This window comes from Thermobia domestica, chromosome 10 (genome assembly GCF_964235325.1).
Source record: "Thermobia domestica chromosome 10, izTheDome1.hap1.1, whole genome shotgun sequence".
In the NCBI taxonomy this organism is placed as follows: Eukaryota; Metazoa; Arthropoda; class Insecta; order Zygentoma; family Lepismatidae; genus Thermobia; species Thermobia domestica.
The window spans coordinates 84,034,352-84,057,853 of record NC_137463.1 but is presented as its reverse complement, the minus strand read 5'-3'; the positions used below and the strand labels follow the sequence as shown (position 1 = coordinate 84,057,853).

The 23,502-nt window shown below is 34.3% G+C and overlaps 1 protein-coding gene across 1 annotated transcript in view; it reads right to left on the bottom strand.

Annotated features, from left to right (window-relative positions):
• Positions 1–8,295: 8,295 nt before the first annotated feature.
• LOC145661529 (scavenger receptor class B member 1-like) overlaps positions 8,296–23,502 on the bottom strand; it is a 90,477-nt gene continuing 75,270 nt past the window's right edge. Inside the window, exons 8-9 of the mRNA XM_081726848.1 lie at positions 22,641–22,769; positions 8,296–10,622 (exon numbers count right to left, since the gene is read on the bottom strand). Coding sequence (XP_081582974.1) covers positions 10,452–10,622; positions 22,641–22,769 — 300 coding nt within the window. The 3' untranslated portion in view covers positions 8,296–10,451. The remainder of the gene's footprint in view (positions 10,623–22,640; positions 22,770–23,502) is intronic.

Below are 23,502 nucleotides of genomic sequence, written 5' to 3'. Positions count from 1 at the left end.
TTCAGTGTAAGATATTGCGCTGCACTTACTGTAAACGAGAACGACCAGGGGCTTATTCCATCATTGAAGTTTGTAGCTCTTCTCTTTGCGCTTTGCAATTTGCAGCAAGGTTTATGTTCTACGAAAAATATTTCTGCAAAGTGAAAAGTGCAAAGTGCAAAAGCAAAAACTTGCAATGACTTTGCAGAAATTTCTGACTTTTTTTCCACTATCATCTTAAAACTGCAAAGTGCGAAAGAAGAGTTTGCAAAGTTGTGTCGTATTTTGCAAAGAAACGTTTGACTTTGCCTGAATGATTGTCTATGAGCCATTGTCGTTTGAAAATGCTTCGGAGGTTATTAATATTCAAGTGATGAATCAAGTGAGGATGAGACTCCTAAGAGAGTATATAAAAGCAAAATCAACTTCCACCGTATGAATTTATTTGAAAATGAAATGAAATCTTTGAGTTTTACGTCCCACGATTATGCCGGTTAGACTAAAGGAGACGGTGATGATGAGTAATGAGTGAAATGGTGGAATGATGAAAGTGGGAGGAAACGGGAGAACCCCGAGAAAACCCACCCACACGGTGAATTTATTTTATTTATAGTGCAGTCAAATTAGCGAAATGTAAGGAACAAATTAGTAACAAGCTGAAAATTGGTACAGATGTTGGGAATGATGTTCTAAACAACATACTAAAAATCCCCTGAAATCCCCGGTGACCTTCGCCGCCATATTGGAAAATAGCGGCAGGAAGTATCAAATGAACAATACAAAGATAAAAATGGCAATATCTTCGCTATGGTTGAACATAGAGAGATAAACTTAGTGTCGTTTTATAGAACACAGATAACACAATATTTTTAAAGAGAAACAATTTTTCATGAAACGCATACTTTTGCAAATACGTATTTAGCTCTAAATTCTAAAATTCCGAAAACTACTGTCAAACTGATTTATAATTTTATTGAACTTAGGAAGTAAATATTAACAAGTTAAAATTTGACATAGATGTTGATAAAGATTATTTAAATGACATGCTAAAATCCCTCAACTTCTTCGTTCGCCATATTGGAAAATGTCAAAATGTCCGAAGTAATTGAAAGATAATATTTTGTTAAGTAAAATACGAAATCTGAACCGCGCTAAATATTTGAGAAACTGAAAGTGCAGTCGATCCGAAGTCAATTGGGCTCAATGGTGGTGCAAGGGGGGAAACATTATGACGTGTTTAAGGTTGTCCTCCGCCATCTTGGTGACCGCCATCTTGGAATCAACTTGTTTATTTTAAATGACAACATGGTCATGTGACATATTAAACAACATCCTGGTTCGAAGAGAAACCCAATGGTAAGATTATTTTTCCAAAACCTGCGTCAGTTTTGAAGTTGTGAACAGATTTAGGATATGGTATATGTGAAATGCTGTGAAATGTGCTGTGCGAAGTTTCGAATTGAAAGATAAAGTAAAAAAAAAAAGCTTTGCAACATCTCACATTACGTATTCTTTAATAACTAGGAAAAGAGAGAGCTAACACACATGAGACAATTACAATCACATGACATGTTCAGCATGCCCACTGTTCTGTTCTATGCATATCCTTAACCGTGAGACCCATTGCGAAGCATGGTTGGTAATATTTATTCACAGGCCGTAATGACTCTCCTTTTCAGGTAGCCAATGTCAAGAATCACTTTTAGACAATAGCTTTAAAGTGTCCCTAAAGATAGAAATCCAAAGCAGGTAGGTCGGGGGACCTTGCTGGCCATTAATCTGGTCCATGCCGACCTATCCAACAACCGGGAAAGTGTTCATTGAACCATCGATTACATTACCACCATAATGCGGCGGTGCCCCATCTTGTTGCCAATATTGATTAAATCACCCTTGCTCTTCCAACAAAAGTGGCATAACAGTGTTTTCAAGCATATCTCCATATTGCGCAGCATCCCAGTTTCCATCAATGAAAAAGATCAAATAAGTTTTCGCTCCATCTCCACACACACCATTACCTTACCTGCATCTTGCATCTGTGATGCATCTATCTAATTAAAATTTGTATTAGCCCTGTACCGAACATTTGCCCAATACCGAGAAATCCTATGGTAAAGCTTTTTCTTTAAAATATCTGCAACGGTTTTGAAGTTGTAAATTGATTTAAGCTAGAATATATATTATCATTTACACTTAAATTTTGCTATGTGTGGAACATTCTATAGGCGGGAACCGACTGTCTCTTTTTCTTTTTTCTTGTGGGTAGGACAGGGTGCTAACTCGAGAGGAAAGAATCGAAATTTTCCTTTTGGCTGGATGAAGCAGTTCAGCAATAACATTCGTCTTCAAAGAGCGACATCCTAATCCGCGAGCCGGTGACAGACAGAGCTTTATGAACATTAATCCGCAAATTCATGGCAAAGGGAAATGTTGATAATTTACCTCGATCAGGACGACCACGAAATGCAACTGACCAAAGCACATTAGCAGCTGTGATGGATGTATTGGTGAAAAGTCCTACGAAGAGTGTGCGACGTCTATCAAGTGAACATAATGTTAGTGTCAAAAATGTTCAAAGAATATTAAAAAGGGAAAAGAGACACTCTTAAAAATTACAGTTGAAACAAAGCCTGCCAGAGGATGATTTAGATAGACCAATGGGGTTTTGTGAATAGGCGTTGGCCCAGACAGCTCGTGACCCAGTGTTTCCTCATAACATTGTTTTAAGTAATGATGCAAATTTCTATATAACAGGTGAGATTAACAACCAAAATGTCCGATACTGGGCTAATACAAATCTTAATTGGATAAATGTATCAAAGATGCAAGATGCAGGTAAGGTAATGGTATGGTGTGTAATATGGGGCGAAATCTTATTGGACTTGTTTTCATTGATGGGAGCAGGGATGCTACACAACATGGAAATATGCTTGAAAACAATGTTATGCACTTTTGTTGGAAGAAGAAGGGTGATTTCGTCGATATTGGCAACAAGATGGGGCACCGCCGCATTATGGTGGTAATATAATCGATAGTTGAATGAACACTTTCCCGGTGGTTGGATAGGTCGGCATGGACCAGATGAGTGACCAGCAAGGTCCTCCGACCTACCTGCTTTGGATTTCTATCTTTAGGGACATTTTAAAGCTATTGTCTAAAAGTGATTCTTGACATTGGCTACCTGAAAAGGAGAGTCATTACGGCCTGTGAATAAATATCACCAACCATGCTTCGCAGAGTGCACAAGCAATGGGTCTCACGGTTAAGGGTATGCATAGAACAGAACGGTGGGCATGCTGAACATGTCATGTGATTGTAATTGTCTCATGTGTGTTAGCTCTCTCTTTTCCTTGTTATTAAAGAATACGTAATGTGAGATGTTGCAAAGCTTGCTTTTTTTTTACTTTATTTTTCAATTCGAAACTTCGCACATCACATTTCACATATACCATATCCTAAATCTATTCACAACTTCAAAACTAACGCAGGTTTTGGAAAAATAATCTTACCATTGGGTTTCTCTTCAAACGAGGATGTTGTTTACTATGTCACATGACCATGTTGTCATTTAAAATAAACAAGTTGATTCCAAGATGGCGGTCATCAAGATGGCGGAGGACAACATTAAACACGTCATAATGTTTCTCCCCTTGCACCAGCATTGAGCCCAATTGACCTCGGATCGACTGCATTTACAGTTTCTCAAATATTTAGCCCGGTCCAGATTTTGTCTTTCACTTAACAAAATATTATCTTTCAATTACTTCGGACATTTAGACATTTTCCAATATGGCAAACGAAGAAGTTGTGGGATTTTAGTATGTCATTTAAATAATCTTTATCAACATCTATGTCAAATTTTAAATTGTTAATGTTTACTTCCTAAGTTCAATAAAATTGTAAATCAGTTTGACGGTAGTTTTCGGAATTTTAGAATTTAGAATTTCATAAAACGCATATTTGTAAAAGTATGCGTTTTATAAAAAGGTGTTTCTCTTTTAAAAATATTGTGTTATCTGTGTTCTATAAAACGACACTAAGTTTATCTCTTTATGTTCAACTAGTGAAGATTTTCCAATATGGCGGCGAAGGTCACCTGGGATTTCAGGGGACTTTTAATATGTTGTTTAGAACATCATTCCCAACATCTGTACCAATTTTCAGTTTGTTACTAATTTGTTCCTTTCTTCATTAAAATTTGAGCTTCGTTTACTGCACTATTAAAGAATGTTTTCGTTTGACAAGTGAGCAAAAAATTCGTATTGCAGCACATTGGAGAACATTAACGCTTCAGCACTAAAGTGTGTAAGGTTGATACAAACAAATAACTGTAGATTTATTAATAAGAATAACTATCTTTTATTTTTAACATTTAATAATACTAAATTCCATTATTTTTTAAATATACTCGTATATAACGACATTGAAGGAAATGACATATTCACGAACATTGTTATACGTACGAACATAAGTTTTGTTTCCTTATATATGTGTAACAATAATCCTTTTTAAAGTACATATATACTCAATGTAATTCGTTTCATTCGGAAAGTCCATTACATTCATACATCAGTATTTCAAATTACTTAAGCCATGGCTATGACTATTTCTATCTACCTCTTATAAAAATTACGTCAAGGGCTAAGCATGAAAGCTCTCTGTAATACATTGAAAAATGTTTATTAAAATTTTAGAATACTTATACTCTACTTCAAAAGTACTAGGTACATAAATATTCATAAATAAATTAGATATTGTACACTTAATAACATTTAAGCTCAAGAGTACTCAACGTTGAATAACATTTAATATTTTATAACTTCGGATAAATTCTAAATACGGTGAGGCCAGATTTTTTCCCCTAAAAAGTCACACCTTTTTCATAACTATAGAATACTTTTGGTTAGGTTAGGCTAAGTTTGGTTTGATTTGGTTAGGTTATATTATGTTTTATTTACGGTTTGTATAGATCGGTAACGGCTTTCAAAAAGATGTGTATTATATTCTCTTGTTTCAATGTTGTTTCTCCATTGAACATACTGTATTTCTGTTCCATTTACTTCACATATTACACATTAATTACGTTTCACTACCAACAACTCATTTCTCCTGTAAAATTTCTGCTTTTTACTTACTTTTGGTCCCCGGAATTAGAATTAACCCATAACTCCAAATAATGTTACAATCATATTTAATTATTATTATATAATTTATATCATTGGCGTACCTAGGATATTTTGATCGTGAGGGGAATTACTTCTGAATGTTGAAAGAGTAGTCACGGTTTCAACTTGTGGTCCAACGGTATTCCTAACGAGTCAAAAGTGTTCTAGGAGATCTGATTCACCTCTAGGTACGCCTACGATTTATATAAATATATTAAGCTTAGTAACTATTGTCGTTCTAAATGAGTCACAGCCTCGAAAGTTCGTAAATAAATTTTCTACACAATCTAAATATTGCTTTTGTAAATACATGTCCTCTATTCTCTGCTCTACACTTTACTCACATTGAATTAGCTGACATTATAATTCAACAAATATTTTTATAACATGTAAGTGAATTATTTCACTATAACTATTACATTTATCTTGTATTGGAAATAATTTACAAAAAAAAAAAGTCACGGCCTGATCTTGTGGCAAGCGCGTATGCCTTTAGTGCACGTGGGCTCGGCTTCGATTCCCGGTGAGAGAGCATAGAAATTGACTTTTACAATAATTCACTTTCATTAGACATTCGTTTCTTCTAGCCTAAAGGGCATATGCGTGAGACGTTAAACTAAAATAAAGAATCATTATTCCAATCTATTTCAATTGTGGTAAAGATTTCTAACAAGAAAACTTATTTTGATTGTAATGGAAAGCAACTTGTTGAATGCAATTGCCTTTGAGTGCTTTAATATCGATGTTAAAGAACAAACATTTTTTTTCGAAGTATTATCTGAGTAGCAGTGTCACATGCACACCACGTGAAGAAGTTTGGTTTGTAAGGTCGTGGCATTTTCTCACTTAATATTGAAACCGAAAGTTGTAGTAGATTCCATTTCCGGCTTTAGTACTGACATATTAGAGCGGAGATGGAATATATTCATGTGAAGTTTGATTGATTGCTGAAAACAGGTTCTTGCACTCTATTACCAATTTCCTTCTATAGTGGTAAACGTAAAAACTGGAAATGGTTGGTTTTGACCACTTCCACTGATTTTGACCAGTCAGTAGTATAGAGCTAAGGATGGAGTTGAAATCTATTCTGTGATTTGCGGTTTCGATATCGCCTCCTCGTGAACTCGATTTTAAACTTTTGACCCTCTCTATTCTTATCAAATTTGGTGGTGATTCATCAGGTAGTTCTTGAGATCTTTTATCTCCCGAACGAACGAATGGACAAGATAAATATATAAAGGAGTTTTGGTAAACCAAACTCTTTCATAAAAATGTTATTGTATGTCTATAAATTCTTCCACTGGAAACCAAACATAATTGAAATATCTGTGTTAAAACTGTCTTCTTATTTAAAGCATCGTGAAAATATTCTTCATAATCGTGAAACAATAACTTTGTCCACCTAAATAAATCCTCATTTTGCACTTAAAATAATGTATAATAACATCTAACACAGTGAATCTAAAACAACTGCTACAGAAAATATTCTATTTTCAGATTCTATCCTTGTATTACTTTCTTTAGTGGGTGAATTTTCAAATACCTTCAAACAGCCTTCTGAGGAGTAAATAACCTTAATGTGAACCCCTAGCAAATCTGCCAATAAAAATATATATATTACATTCATATATTAGTTCTTACAATCATCTGTTCATTAATATAATTGCTTAGCAAACACATACGATTTAAGAATATCACATTATTCTCTTAAACAAGAATTCTGACTACGTTACTTAGATTAGATGTACAATTAAAAGGACAGCTTCATGAACATCTCTTAATAAAATTAAACCAATTAAATTTAGACACAGTTAACATTCTTAGCTAATGTATGAATACATGTGATAATTTGTTCTGTTGCTTCCTGAAAATCTAAAATTGTATTGTCATAGTTTTCGAATTAGGCACATAATGAACACATTCATTGCCATGAACACATTAACACATTAATTCCTGAATGATTTTATTATTTTCCATCAGAATTTACATATATCCTCTGACCAATTCAAGTAGCGCTCTTAATTATATGAACATTTATAGAAATCTAGGAAATAGTAATGAAGCCAAAACTAATGCAAAAAGCAATTAACAGATTTTGCATTTTTAATCTTTCTTCTGAACTTTAATTAAATTCAAACTAAAATTTTAATAACTTTTAAATTTGAGCAGAGATAATAACTTTTTAATTTGAACAGAAATAATATCTTTTTAATTTGAATAGAGACAATTACCAGATCCCATAACTTCCATTCAGATTGATTTCGGAACCGAGATTATCGAAATATTATGTATGTTTTAGTCAAACTCCAATATATTATGGATAATTTTTTGCCGAGATGTGTACTGTATAATGTAGAAAACGTTACTTTTTTTTTAAGTGATAACGTTTCAAAAGCGGCTTTTGCCTTCATCTTCAGAGCTCAACTAATATGAAACATAATATTAGACAATTATATGTCACTGAATTTTACATTTAAACTATAGCTCTTGGCCATATACAACATTACATGTCATACATTGTGTCAAATAGGATGTACAATTTTGACCAAGATGGGAAGAGCATAAACAAATATTGGTTTGAATTTTCGGAAATAGTGTATCTGTGGATAAACATCAAATTCACTGGAACAAAATAATAGTTTTTTTTTTTTTTTTTTTTTGTTAAAAAAAAGTTATTCACGCATTCACGCATGTACCATAGATTGATACCGGTAATTATAAAAATAAATTTGAATACTAACATCATGAAATGAAAGAAAGGCTTAAAATTCAGTGACATTTGGTGTGTTACTATAATTTTAAAATTAATTTCGAAGTTTAATTCTTTGCAGAATTTAAGTTTTTGCATTAGTGCTAGTAGGAAACGATGTTCTATACTTATTCCTATTTAAAATTACAATGGATGACAGTTAGTCTTCAAAACTTTATATTAGTTGAACCCTAAAGAATAGGATAGTAAATATAATATTGTCTTTTGCATTTGGAACATAAGTATTAAAAATATTAAAAAAACAAACGAAAAACAGTCTTACTTCTATCATTATAGAGTTCAACATATTTAATAATAATAATAATAATAATAATAATAATAATAATAATAATAATAATAATAATAATAATAATAATAATAATAATAATACCTGTACTCGTACTAAATATAGGTATATAGTTTGAATAAAATATTAACATGAATGAAAAAAGTTTGAAACCCTAGACCTTATTTCTCTTCTTCATTTTATAATAGACACTTGAAAACTCATTTTAGTAGTCTGTCCATTCTCTTAAAACTCCAAGTTAAGAGCTTGTTTACACTTACAAAGCACACTAAATGGCAGTGCTTAAGAGATTAAAAAGTTTCTGCGTACACTGGGATTTCAGTAATATTCTATCTGTGGTTTTCTGTTCACAAAGTATTTAAATAAGAAGATATATTGTCATGGTCTCAGAATTATAATACTAATACTTATTTACTATCAGGAAATTTGTATGGTATCGTCTTTTTTTAAAACCCATTTAGGTATACTAGGAACCACTACTAGGGTATACTATACAAGGATAGAAAACGTTTTTTCGACCTTCCTTTACACATCTACTAAATAACGTTCTGCGGAGAGATATTTTGGATATACCTTGGCATCAAGTCAAAAATAACAACCTTCTACTACTATAAATCTACTCGTATATACTTTCACTACTATAATCTACTCGTAGGTTTATTTATATATATATATACCTACTTCTACGGACAAACAACTTCCTAAATTTCACGAAAACTAAAAACTCAGTTGATAACTAAATGAAAAGTCATGGAATTATGCATATAAAGGTCCGTCAGTGAATCGGGCGATTTTTAAAGACTAATGAAATCACGAAAATTCTACATGCTATGACATACTTATTTTTAATACAAGATATACACCTTAGCACTTGCTGTACATAACAATAATTTAAATTTTTCAAAATAATATCCGCAAGTTGCCCTCCACTGATGCATATTTAGCCAGCCGATCGCAAAAACTTGTCACAGCCGTCGTAATATTTTTTTACTGGGATTTTCGAAATTTCTTCCTGTTGCCGCACCTTTAGTTCTTCAGTTGTGTGTGGTGTTGGTGAGCAATACATAAGACTCATCAGATGGTCCTACAAGAAAAGATCGCAAACACTCAGGTCTAGTGATTATGCTTGCTGTTTGATATAACTTTTTCGAAAGATTAGACGTCCAGAAAAAAAGTTGACGCAGAAACATCCATTGTCGCCGTGAACAGTGATCCAAGAACTTCTTTATCCCTCGCCCCATGCTTACTTACAGCAGGATGGGGTCGCAAGCCACATTGCAGGAGCAATTGTGGGTGCTATGCGTCCACTTTTTCTTGGACGCCCTATCTCCAGAAAAGGTGACATCGAATGGCCAGCACGGTCATCAGATCTGAGTGTTTGTGTCCTTTTTTCCTGTTGTTATTTTCTTGCTTCAGGTTTTTTTTTTTTAACAAATCTAATCGTGTCATGACGTGTAGTATTTTTGTGATTTTACTACCATTAAGAATTGCCTGATTCACTTGTGGACCTTGTATGTGAAAGCTGGTGTTGTTATACGACGGCGTTTGTTCAGTTTACAACTTTCCAACGAAGCTGGTGTCTATTTCTCTGCATAGGTTAAGATATTCAAAAGTAATAGTGTAAAACTAAAGTGATACTTAAAGCAGGATTGTAACCTGCAGGTAGTTACATTCACACCAAAAGACTTCGTCATACAAAACTACAATTACCACTAAATATATTAAAACCACCTCCAACTCATTACTAGTCGTTTAGTTTTATTACCCACTATATAAATTTCACTATGGAAAACATCATTAAATGTTTATTCTTCCTAAAAACTCTTTTTCTCAGTTTCTATAACTTAATTCCTCAGGACAGATCTTTTGTCTTAACACCAATATCCATGGTCTAAGTAAAACTCTCATATTCTCATCAACGAATTTCGTCGCTAAGACTATGGGTTCCGTATCCACCTTTTTATCACTTTTCTTGTCCACTTAGTACAAAGCATCATTATAATTGTGACTTTATTTTCATCCTCAACATCAGTAACTGCAATTTTCATAGCAAGCTAATGGCAACATCTATTTGATGACAATGGTTTTCTTTTAACAGGAACAACACTAATTCACGTTCTAGTTGTTTTTCTTGTTGTTGTAAAGTAATACAACCTTTAGATATGATTTTATGAATTCCAACTTTGATCCACTAACTTTACTTTATTTAGAGTTATGATCAAATTCTCAATTGCAAGATAATATTATATTTTCATAGGTAATTCCCAACTATTTTATAGTTCAACTTCTTTCTTTTAATGCGTTGCATGAACTTAACAAAGGATGACACGGTTGTAATTATAAGAACAAACAGTACTATATATGATACATAGACTGCCAAAAACGCCAAAGCTGCGAGGTGCAATGGAAGCTCAAACACTGCCTGAAACAGCAAGAATAGAACACAAAATATCATTCGGTTTGTATTTTGTATGTTAGTAAAAGGTGTTTGTTCATAGATGTCATTATTTACATTTGCTTAATAGAAACTATCACAGATCTTTACATACACTTCTGTACGCATTTAGTTATTTAATTTATACATTACCAATTTCTAAAAGCCATTGATTTATCCACACAAATGTAACATCCGGCAATTCCTTTTCCAAATTTTCTAAATCGCGATACTACAAATGCATAGGAAAATTCTCTTCCAAGGAAGGATGGAATGGATTTTCTACATGTAGTGTTTAAATTTTCATCCCACAAATTTCCGTTACACCTACTCATGTAGAAAAATCTAAACCAGGGTTTCTCAACTTGGGGGTCGCGAAGATAAGCGGAAGAGATAGTAAAAATAATTAGAAACTAATAACCAGAACATATTTTTAAGTGTTATTTTGAATTTTGTTCTGATAGACATGGTTTTGTTTCTGTACATACAGTTAAGAACAACAAAAATACTCGTAAATGTACTAGACATTTTCATCAGATGGAGAGTTGTTTAAGAATCAATTTAAATGAAATAGGTACGATGTGAAACTAATGAGAACTGCATATTGAAATACCAGAAAAATACAAATGCAAAAAAATCTGCATATTAAAATACAATTAAAATTGAAAGCTAATGAGATACCTGAGCATGGTGTGATTTCACTAGTGCGGCAATATTCGGTTCAATCTTCGTGACGCACATTATGAAGTCATTTAAAATACTCAGTAACGTTTTTAACAACTGTCCAAGTTTTAAAAACCAATGACCCAAAATTAAGGGAGTTATGAAGTTTTAAAATTTTCAGACGCCCTCCATTTTGAAAAGTATGATCGGTCGGATTCGATTTTCGTAATGTGAATGAACTGATCAAATTTAGTTTTAATCCATTGGCTTGTAGGGAAGTTACAGTATCCACTACATACAAGAAATGGATTTTACTATTATAGAAATAGATTTGATATCGTGAGATCTCCGCAATAGGTATTTTAAAAATCTCACCCAAGCTTATTACAAGCTATAAATTATTATAAACTGGTCGCTGGCAAGAGGATGTGATAAAATGGGGGTCGTGATAGGAATTAAGTTGAGAACCACTGGTCTAAATTAATTTACTGCCGAAAAATAATAGATTCTTTATGTATAAATTGAAGGGCAGACCGAGAGAGAGGGCCAAGCCACAAAAACTAAATTCCGAGAAATCGAGGGGTAAAGTTTAGGACAAATAACTGCAAATTTTTCCCTGTGAAGGTGGTTCATTTATTTCTGCATACCACTCTACTTTCATATGTGCAACTTTTAACCTGTAATACATGATGTAAAGTACTAACGTAACTAATGTAACGGAAATATTTTGTAGTGATGATATCTGGAAGTTTATTTAATACAAACTAAATTCAATAAGTTAGATTAGATTTGTTACCTAACCTAACCTAAATTCACCAAATTGTCCGTGTTATGGTCTGATTTCAGATTTCAGTAGAATGGGTGGTACACGAGTGGAATAAATGGCATCATTTTTATCAGATCAATATACTTCAGATAGTTGATCTTCCTACCATCAGGAAAGTTGATCTTCCATACATCCAAGCTGTCCAACAGAGGCCATAGATCATCCGTAGCGGACACAATATATTTGCTCCCTGTGCCTGGATGTTTCTGGAACACATCGAAGTTTCCTCCATACCTCAACTGATGAGTAGGTGCACTTAACCAAGATGAACCCAGGTTCAGTAGCCGATGCTCTGACAGCAGTCACCTTGTTTACGAACTTTTGTTGCAGTTGTGTTTGGTAGCGTGCTACCAGGCTCCGCATTTTTTTTTTTTTTTTTACAAGTAGACATGTCTTCTGATTGGCCGTTAAAGCTGGACTGTGGTTTGACACCTTCTCTCAGGACATGATTAGTTGTGCCGCAAACCGTCATATATTTTCATTCCTATTTTTGAAGGCACAGGGAACAAATTACAGACAGTTCAGAAACTGATAGACAGATGACAGAGCAATGCATTTCAACCATAATCTCATTTTTCATCGGAGTGTGGTTTGGCCTCCTCTCTCGGTCAGCCCTTCAATTCTTAAGGTTATTGGCCATATTTCAGTGCACTTACATTTGAGTTGGATAATATCTTAATGTATATACACCCTCCATTCCAAAAGAAACCGAACTTTTTTAAAAAAACAAAAAAGCAATGTACTCCCATGCGCAAAAAAATGTGCGTATACTGTAACTCAAGATTTTTCGCATTTATTCCATTTTCCTTACGTTTATGGGTAAAATTCAGTTATTAGTATGTGGAGATAATAGAAAGCAATTCATCTAAGGAGATATTTCCAAAAAATATAATAAAATAATAAAAATATAAGCAAAAAACAAAATTATGCTCGGTTTTGTATATACTGGCAACGATGATTTCTAGGGATTTTTTCAGTAGCAGATCACAATTGCGGAGGGAATTCAGTAGGGGAATCGAGAAGTTGGATCAAGGAACTGGATAGTGGACTAAAATGTTGCATTTATTGGTTAAAACCTAGTGTGTAGATTGCCTGCCAAATATAAATTAGCTTCTGTAACTAAGATGTCGTACGAAAATATAGAATTAAACAGAAAAACTCTTATCTTAAGGTTCGAAGCGATACGCACCATGGTTATGAAGATTATTTCTTTAAAAAAAGAGTCAACACAACGTGGATAGAGTGGCGGAGTCGTATTTATTTTATTATTTTGACACCACATTGAATCCCATCCCATCCCATTTTTTTTTTACAAAACATTATAGGAACTGTATAATTTTGATGTTAATAAGAACCGAAACAATATAATAAGGAAATAATTTATTGGTAGTATCCTTTAATCGACGTATTTATTCAGTATTAGAATACGTGTACTATTGGAAACAGTTATTGTTTTCAGTTTATAGTCTTGCATGTTACTTCCCGTTCTTGAACAGCAGACAACTCACTTCGGGTTTGTGTGTCAGGAAGAACATACGCGACCTTGACAGTCTGTCCAGTCTTACCCCTTGTTACATCGACCTGATGTTAAATGATCGTTTATGTGTGTGTGCTTGTTTTTTGCTTTTTAGAGTATTGACTTTTTCTCTCTCTTTTTTTTTTCATATCCACAAGTGCAAGAATGCTTTCGTTGAACGTAACTAAATTATACAGATCTATGTATACGGAACACGAATATTTCCAAATATAGAATGAATATGAACGATAACCATACCATATTTTTACATTATATAGTAGCGTGAAAAACTGATATTAAAATGATATAACAAACAGGCATAAGCTTTTTTTTCTAGCGTGGCAACACATTAAATGTAACTCATTAAATTTTGGGAATTACAAATTATCACCTTACGTGTCGTTGTATTCCTATTCTTTTTCACGTTCAAGCGACGAAAGAAGAAATTGTAGTAATAGTGATAAAAATCGAATTCGAGATTTCAATGAATTCAAGTTTCACGCCCCCACATATCGAAAAAGTGATTTTGATGTCTGTCCATCTGTTCGTTTGTTGGTTCGTCACGCTTTTACATGCATTCAAATAGAGGCCATACTGTTCGACGTATCTGGACCTAAGTCTAGACATGAAGTTTTTATAACACTTTATCGTTTCGAATTCTATATTCTCCGACACCTAAAAATAAGGGTAGTTTACTGAAGGATGAAAATTTAAAATAATTAAATTGTTTCAAAAATAGCTGTAAAGATTTTGCTTATTTTTTTTACAAATATAGTTTGAATCATTGCTCTGAAAAAATACGTAAGGTGTAATTTACTGTATGGGATGCGTTTTTTCGAACAATTTTCTCAATCACATTTTATAAATAAATGTATCATTAATAACCTAACAATATGACACAACTCGTTCGTCCTGTAAACATTCAGAAGGGTAGTTCAGCCTACTCTTCGACGATTTTCCCATTAACGCCTGACCCAATTTTTTTAATATTTCATAAATAAATGTTACATAAATAACCTAACGATATGGTATAATTCCATCATCCTAAAAAGCTAGAAGTGGTATATTACTTTTCGGAGTAAGTTTTACCTTACGATTTTGTGGAGAATGACTCAGGTAATTTTGTTCGTATTTTATAAATAGCATAACTCGTTTGTCCTGAAAAGATACACAAGGGATATTTTATTCTTGGGGATGACTTTTTTGACGATTTCTCAGAAAGTACTCAGACGCTTTTGCTCATAGTTCACATACAATTATTTCCTTAATAATTCTAATATATGGCATAAGTTATTTCTAACAGAAATATGACCAATGGGTACTTTACTTTTGGACATAAGTTGCTTCGAACAAAGTTTTCCAAAAACACATTATTTTATTCGCATTTCCCAAATAAATGTTTCAGTAATAGCTGCAGCCTAACACGAGTCAGTTTAAGAAATTCGAGCGAGAAAATTCAGTGTGTTTCATCCGTACCCATTCTTAAATATATTTTTAAATGTTACACCTAATCACAATTTTCCTAACAAAATCGAAACTTCTATTTAAATGTGCCTTGTTGTTGCCAAATGGTTCAAGTCCATTGGTTCTGGATTTGATTCCCGGTGAGAGCTAGTGTATTTTTATCCAACGTTAAGGTATAGGTAATAAGTAGGTGCAAAGAGAAAAGTGTTGAAACAAGCCTAACCAACCTAATAAATAATACAAAGAAATAATACAATATTACGAAATTATAGAAGAAACGTTGTTAATATTAGATATTTGCGTGTGAGATTGTCCAACCGATGACTGTCAACTCCGAAGGTAAGAAAGTGAAACATCCAATACCAGGGTAATCAGTGGTCTCTAGGTAAACCTATCCTACTAGGAAGTGATTGAGATACCAAAAAATGTTGTAATCGCTGGGAGACATGTTAGGAGAATATATTGGGTGAGAGACTTTAATTCATGAATAGTCTGCACCTTCGTTGGTGTATTGAAGTGCGTAGGTGGTGTGTGTTTAGCACATCGGGTTCCTTTGTTGTTAGTCCCAAGCTTTCTAGACCGGATGCAGTTATTCCCGGTAGAAAATACAAAAAAATATACATTTCTATTACTATTAAAGTAAATAATTACACTCATTCCCTCAATGTGAGACTTGTTTGTTTAATTGTATACAGAGAGCTGATCCGTGGAAGAATCGTTCATAATAATAAATAAAATAAACTCGACAAATATTCTTGTAAATAATAGGTAAAAGTTTGCGTCACACTGTTCATTTTGCTGGGCACGCCAGTGTGCCACGTTATCCGGTTGTGGCACACTGGAATATAGGGTATGGCTTTCTAATTTTTCCCAACTATTTTAACTGCTTCAATTGAAATGAATTTATAATAATAAGAGAGAGAATTTAGTCTTCTTACCCTTCGATTTAGAAATAAGGTCTGCTAGAATTGTATATATAAAAAATAATAATACTCAGAAATTTATAGAGTGGTTTGTTTTATTCGAAATGACATACTTCCTGCAACTGTTTGGGTTGGATTTATTTGAAATCAAATCTTTAAGTTTTACGACCCACGGTTATACCGGCTAGGCTAAAGGACACGGTGATGATGAGAAATGAATGCAATGGTGGAATGAAAAAAGTGGGACAAAACGGAAGAACCCCCAGAAAACCCATGCACATGGTGTTTCTCCACCACAAAATTCACTTGGTGCGAGCTGGGGTCGAACCAAGGATCCCATGCACCAAAGGTGAACGCTTTATCACTGAGCCACCGCGGCCCCTCTGAAATTATTTATAGGAGAGAGTGACTACTTTTATGAAAACTTGATATCGAACACATTTGTTTAAAAATACCAGCTTTTTGTGAAATATTGATTAATATTCAGGAAAACCTAAGTAAATAAAATAATAATAATAATAATAATAATAATAATAATAATAATAATAATAATAATAATAATAATAATTATTATTATTATTATTATTATTATTATTATTATTATTATTATTATTATCATCTTAAATTAATAACTCACTGGACCTAGTGCATTGGCACAATTCCACGAATCAAAAAGAATGTGTTTACTTATCATATAAGTATAGAAGGACTTAATCCCTGTTGCTTTCAATATAAAAAGAAAGTGTCCAACTGTCAAATGATATGCTACATAAAATGCCCTATGCAACATAATGTAGTATAGAGTCATCATTCCAGGTTGTCTAAAGAACACTTTCGTTTTAGCAAGAAAGGAAGAAAATAGAAAATACTGAGTTTTAACCTAGTAGAAAGTTTGCAGATTTAAGGGAAAATGCACAGAGTTGTTGGATATAAAATGTAGTTCGGATTAATGGAGTAAGACACCGTAAATATTTTATTGTTTGAAATATACTGGGAGTGACCAAGCCATTACATATGGAAATATCGAAAGAGATACGTTAATGGTGTTAGTTGCAAACTTTTTTAGAAATGAAAAAAATTAAGGAAATCTCTAAAACTCTGATATCACAGATCCAAATTGACTGACTGTTAAGTAAAACTGCTAAATCTGAGTAAAGCAAAAAAAAAGTATTAATGACCTGTGTTAGTTTCAGACATATCATTCTCATATCAAAACTACGATAGAAGTGAATTATGATAAAGATAAATTCACAGTTCTGGAATACCAACAAATGATTTTGCTAAATGTAACTTTTCAGAAAACTTTTTTATAAGGCTTTAGATTTATTATTATTATTTTTTGTTTGTTTGTTTATTAGCTTCCCCATGCCGTAAACGTCGCCAACTCCTAGTGGGTCACTTGCCGGTAAATGGCGATCGTCGATATAGCGACGCGTCGAAGGATTGCCGCTAGCGTGCCACTAGTGGCAGGGATTCGTCGAGTCGAAGCATATATCTAGAATCGGGGGTATTGAAGTTACCACAACGTAAGAACGAGGACTTCATTTTGGTCCGCGCTCGTTTGATTTGTCACGGAGAATCGTAAAGGGACCAACATGAACTATCGCCAGTCATGTGCATGCGGTTATTATTATATATTATTTTTCCCTGACGAATTGTTATTATAAGGACAATATTTGAGCTCCGGGGGTCAAGAGTAACTCCTGCCTTTACATCATGAAGTGAAAAATCTTGAGGTGGGTGCGTATAATTGTATGAATTTAGTTGGCAACTGTCGCCGATCACTAGCAAGTGAATATGGGAGAACTATGAAAAAAGTAAATAGACGCTTGCCATTTTGTTATAAAATTACATGATGAGTGCATTTGATTTGATTCCGAACAGTTGTCTTCAAATATACACTGTTATAGAAGCACTCTGATTAGAAATATTAAAAAGACTTCAACGATTTATCACTGTACAAGCTGTGTCTTCATAATCGCCTCCGTGACGAATTCGGAAGAACACGCAATTAGTAACCCTAAGGTTGATGGTTCACGCCCAGCTCAGGACACTTTCGTTTTATTTTTTAAAAAATGTTTTTAGACTCACCTTGATGCAAAGAAATTACGCATATAGGCGATTTAACGTATTTTAGGGGAATAATTTTGTGGTTCGTTGGCGTTCCGTCGCTTCTCTGCCGGTGGTGGTATAATTTTCAAAACGGAAGTAGGACCAATTTTTGGCTGCGGGACCGCCAATTTTTGGGGACATGTCACTAGTTGCCTATCGGTGGTCCACCGACGCTTACGGCATGAGATTGTCCCCTCACGAGTGAGGCAGATTGTAATCGACCAAGAGTGTTTTGGAAAAATGGGAAACATCTTCCGACTTCGACTTCTGAATAATCCGTTTAGGATCAAGTCGAATCAAGGCTGCGCCACGGGAAGGTAGAACAAGTGAGGCAATCGTTCCAAGCACTACGCTCGAGAGCTTCCGTCTCATTCACGACTTAGACTCTTCAGGAAAAGTAACAAGTTTATTACTTGTAATTTATTCTTTGAGTCAAAGTATTTTGCAATAAAACATTCCAGGCAAAGCCCCCCCCGAAAGTTAGCACAGCCCCTCCCGAAACAAAATCGTAAATAGGCCACTGACCAGGTGGAATTAAAGAACAGTTTTAAATAGGATTAACATTTCGTTTCCGTTCTGTTTTTAACTTTAATATATTAGAACGATGCACTCCATGTCTTCTTGCTATTTTTGTTATGTGATATACGTAGCAGACAGTTTTCTTTAGTTACATTTCTCTCGAAAATATGTTTCATTTTGTTTGTGCTATAATGCAGTTTCCAAAATAAACCGGTTTATAAATGAAAAGTAGGAAAAAGTTTAAGAGAGGTATAGAACTGTTGCATTATTATTATTATTATTATTATTATTATTATTATTATTATTATTATTATTATTATTATTATTGACATTCAAAAACATTAGAATTACGTGCTTACGAGGATTCGTGTTGGGCCCCCTCCGAATTGAAAATCTGGATACGTGCCTGCACTGAATGATAGACGTATGAGTCAAGGTGTAGACGGGCGCGCTAGGCGATAGACTCCACAGCATGAAAAATAGATTAAGACCACAACTTGCAGATCTTCTTGCCGATTGGTGCTATTTGCAATGATATATCGGATCATATGGTATGTGGAACAAAGGATGGTCGGATAAGCGAGACCATGGTGTATTGGTGTTTCACGCACCTAAACCTGTAAAATGTTTATATAAACAATTATCTTTCACTCCCTAGCTAAATTTGTGGGTATGATCACACACCTTGCCTCATAAAGTATAGTCTTATAAAGAAAAAAATATTTTTTTAGCTAAAACCTAAAGAAAAGCCAACTTCATATATATTTTTTTTAATAATGGCAAACTAGTCTACTTCATCACGATAAATCACGTTTGGTACTAAGATGTCTTTTTCTGTCCGTATATATCCTTCACACTTCGTTGGAGACAAAATTGTTTTTTCCCCAAGAAAACAGGATGAGAGAAACTATACAACAGCATGAACAGAAAACAATAGCTATTAACAATAGTTCTCTAATCCTGGATAAATACGTCATTACAGCAAAATATCAGTAAGTTGTCCTTATTATATTGCTTCGGTTCTTATTAACATGAAAATTATGTTTTGTAAAAAAAAAGAAAAAGAAAAAGAAAAAAGAAAAGAAAGAAAAGAAAAAGAAATGGGATGGGATGGGATGGGATTCGATGTGGTGTCAAAATTATAAAATATCTACGACTCCGCCACTCTATCCACCGAACCACGGAGGCTACATGGTGTTAGCTCCTTTTTTTAAAGAAATAATCTTCATAACCATGGTCCGTATCGCTTTGAACCTTAAGATAAGAGTTTTTCTGTTTAATTCTATATTTTCGTACATCTTAGCTACAGAAGCTAATTTATATTTGGCAGGCAATCTACACACTAGGTTTTAACCAATAAATGCTACATTTTAGTCCACTATCCAGTTCCTTGATCCAACTTCTCGACTCCCCTACTAAATTCCCTCCGCAATTGTGATCTGCTACTGAAAAAATCCCTAGAAATCATCGTATACACAAAACCGAGTATACACAAAACCGTGCATAATTTTGTTTTTTGCTTATATTTTTATTATTTTATTATATTTTTTGGAAATATCTCCTTAGATGGATTGCTTTCTATTATCTCCACATACTAATAACTGAATTTTACCCATAAACGTAAGGAAAATGGAATAAATGCGAAAAATCTTGAGTTACAGTATACGCGCAATTTTTTTGCGCATGGGAGTACATTTTGGAACAAATCATTTTTATTAATCAATGTATTCCCCTTCTGCATCGATACACATATTTGCACGCTCCAACAAGTTGTCAAACGACTTCTCCATGTCCTTTATTGGAATGGTCTTTAGGACGGCGGTCGTCGCCTTCTCAATGGCATCAATCGATGCGTGCCACTTTCCTTTCATCGTCAAATGCAGTTTCGGGAACAGATAGAAATCGCACGGAGCAAGATCTGGTGAATAGGGCGGATGATGCAACCGAATAATGTGATTTTTGACGAAAAATTCAGTTACAAGTCGCGAACGATGTGATGGTGCATTATCGTCCAAAAGAGTCCAACTGCCGATTTCGCGATATTCGGGCCGAATACGACGAATTCTTGCCAGCAAACGCTTCATGATGCCCAAGTAAAACTCTCCAGTGACTGTCTGGCCGGGCTGAACAAATTCTTTGTGGATAATTCCTTTTGAATCGTAAAAACAAATCAGCATCACCTTAACTTTTGACTTCACCAAGCGACTTTTTTTGGGTGTTCCTTCATCCGGCGCTCTCCATTCAGCACTTTGCCGCTTTGTTTCGGGCTCATATTCAAAACACCACGTCTCGTCACCAGTTACAATCGATTTCAAGAAGTTTCGATCCTGCCGAGCACTTTTAACGATGTCTTTGCAATGCGCAATTCGATCAACTTTTTGGTCTTCGGTGAGTTTGTGTGGTACAAACCGCGAATTAACCTTCTTAAGGCCCAAAACTTCGGTCAAAATGCGGTATGCGGTTGTTTGAGGAATGCCTAATTCCATTTCAATAACTTTCACCGACGATTTTTTGTTATGTTTGATGAATTCACGCACTTTTTCGATGTTTTCTTCCGATAATCCGGTTCTGGGACGGCCTGATCTTTCGTCATCATCCAGCGTCTCTCTACCCGATTTGAATCGCCTGAACCACTCGTAAATTTGCGTACGGGATAGACACTCATCACCATATACATTTTGTAGCATTTGGTGCGTTTCACTAAAAGTTTTACCCAGTTTAACACAAAACTCAATTGCAGCTCGTTGTTTGAACTCATTTTCCGACCGATGTACACAACACACTGACAGTTGAAACGCAATAACTTTGTTGCCGTGCATCCAAATGTCATGACATTTATACCAGTTGTCAATGAGGGACTACGCCATCTACCGGTAAAATATTACAACAGATGGCACTGGTGGTACTATTTGGTTTCAAAAGTTCGGTTTCTTTCGGAATGGAGGGTGTATGTACGTGTAGAAATGTTAAAAGGAACTTTAAACTTCAAAGAAACGAGCGAAAACTAGTTGGATAACTACTTTGGATCATCCTTCAGAGACTCTGGCGAATATTATCTCCTTCAAAACTCAGTACACATTCTTATGTAAACTTTTCTTAAGTTGGCAAAGGACCGTAAGCCTTGAGTTCGACCATATTTTACACTGAGTGTAAGCTAGTTGAGACGCGGATCTTCGACACGTCAGCTTGGTACGAATTGGTTTACCAATTTCTCTAATACGGTATATAACGAATATGGTTCAAATCAGGGCTCTGAACGGTTGAATTCAGTCGGTGAAAATTGCTGTCCATAGATCATACCCAGGAAAAATTTCGAATCTTTATTACCTAAAATTGAAAAACAAGAACTCGTACTTGTTACAGAAATTTGAAATATCCCTTTTATTCAAAGTAAATTTGGAAGTTTCAGATGACATTGACCTCTGATACACTTCCATCAATAAGGTATTTTGTACACAGATTATTGCCCTGAAGACCAACATGACATTTCACATTTCATATTAAATATTATAGATGTCTTATGTCATCTTATGCAGTAAATAACAATGATCAGATGTTATACTAGAAGCTCCACACCATATTTCACATAGTTGTATTTTAAGGTCCTCGCAGTGTCGCAGTATATTCTGAAAGAACTCATCGTACAGACATGAGAGCTAGAAATCATGTACGACTTTCCTGTAATACCGTTCAACTCAAAAGCCACCACATACACATCGGAGATGAGACGCTTAATTTAACTTGGTGATTAAGTATAACTGCACAGTTGAAATAACCAAGCGGCGAGATTCCGTGGGTAGTATTCTAATAGCAGCTGATGCGACCCAAAGACATACCAACGTTAGAATTAACGCGACTGCACCAGAATCGTCTGGTGAGGTAACTTTCAAATCCTCATAATTACAGCATTAGAGATACTGAATGGTACGTAACCATATGTAGAGACTTCATTCATAAATTAACATAAAACTATTTATACCAACCTCTTCGCCCCAAGCAATGGGCAAAACAATGTCTTCTTTGAAAATGTTCATACGGCGAATGCCGTTGGTTTTCTTCACAACTATGTTCAACTGGATCCTTGCTGCTCCGCTTAAAGGTAGGCCAAATTTCTGAAAAATATTTAAAGTATATGTAATATTCAAATAAAACATAAAGAAATACAATATTTTGATTAATTTAGTTGATCAGGCTATTATATGCATAGATTCATATGTGCTACTCAAATTATTAAATTATGAAACAGAACAATAAAGTCTGTTGAGACAAACGAGACTTCTTGCCAGGTAATTTAGTTTTAATTTTTAGAATGGGATAAATATTTAATAAAATTTCTCGGTGACACGTTTATTTTAATCAAGTAATGTAAATTAAGAGACATTTTTGTGAAAGTAAACTATCTACTACATTTCTAACTTTATTCATTACGCGACATAATAACGAGAATAAGGTTGAAACCTTGAGTGAACGTAGTTTATAGTTTACTAAGGGCCAGTTTTAAGATCTTCTTATATGCTTTCCGTTTCTTAACAGACAGATATATTTATCAAAGAGTTATGTGCACCATTAAAAGCTACTGCAGAACTGTCCACTCGGTTCTTTATACCAAGGCCTTACCAACAGATTGTAATACTGGCTTAAGATTTTGCTTTAGCTCAGTTTCTTCAATTTGGTTGGGGAAATATTCCATAACAGCATCACTGATCTAACGGAAGTATTTTTACGGTAAGAAAGTAAAAAGTTAAATTAAAGTTCACCGGTATATAGCACCACTCATTGCGCATTGAAAGAAGTGATTGATTGGTTTTCAACAACAACAGTGTCAGTGAACATAAAGTTGCTGTA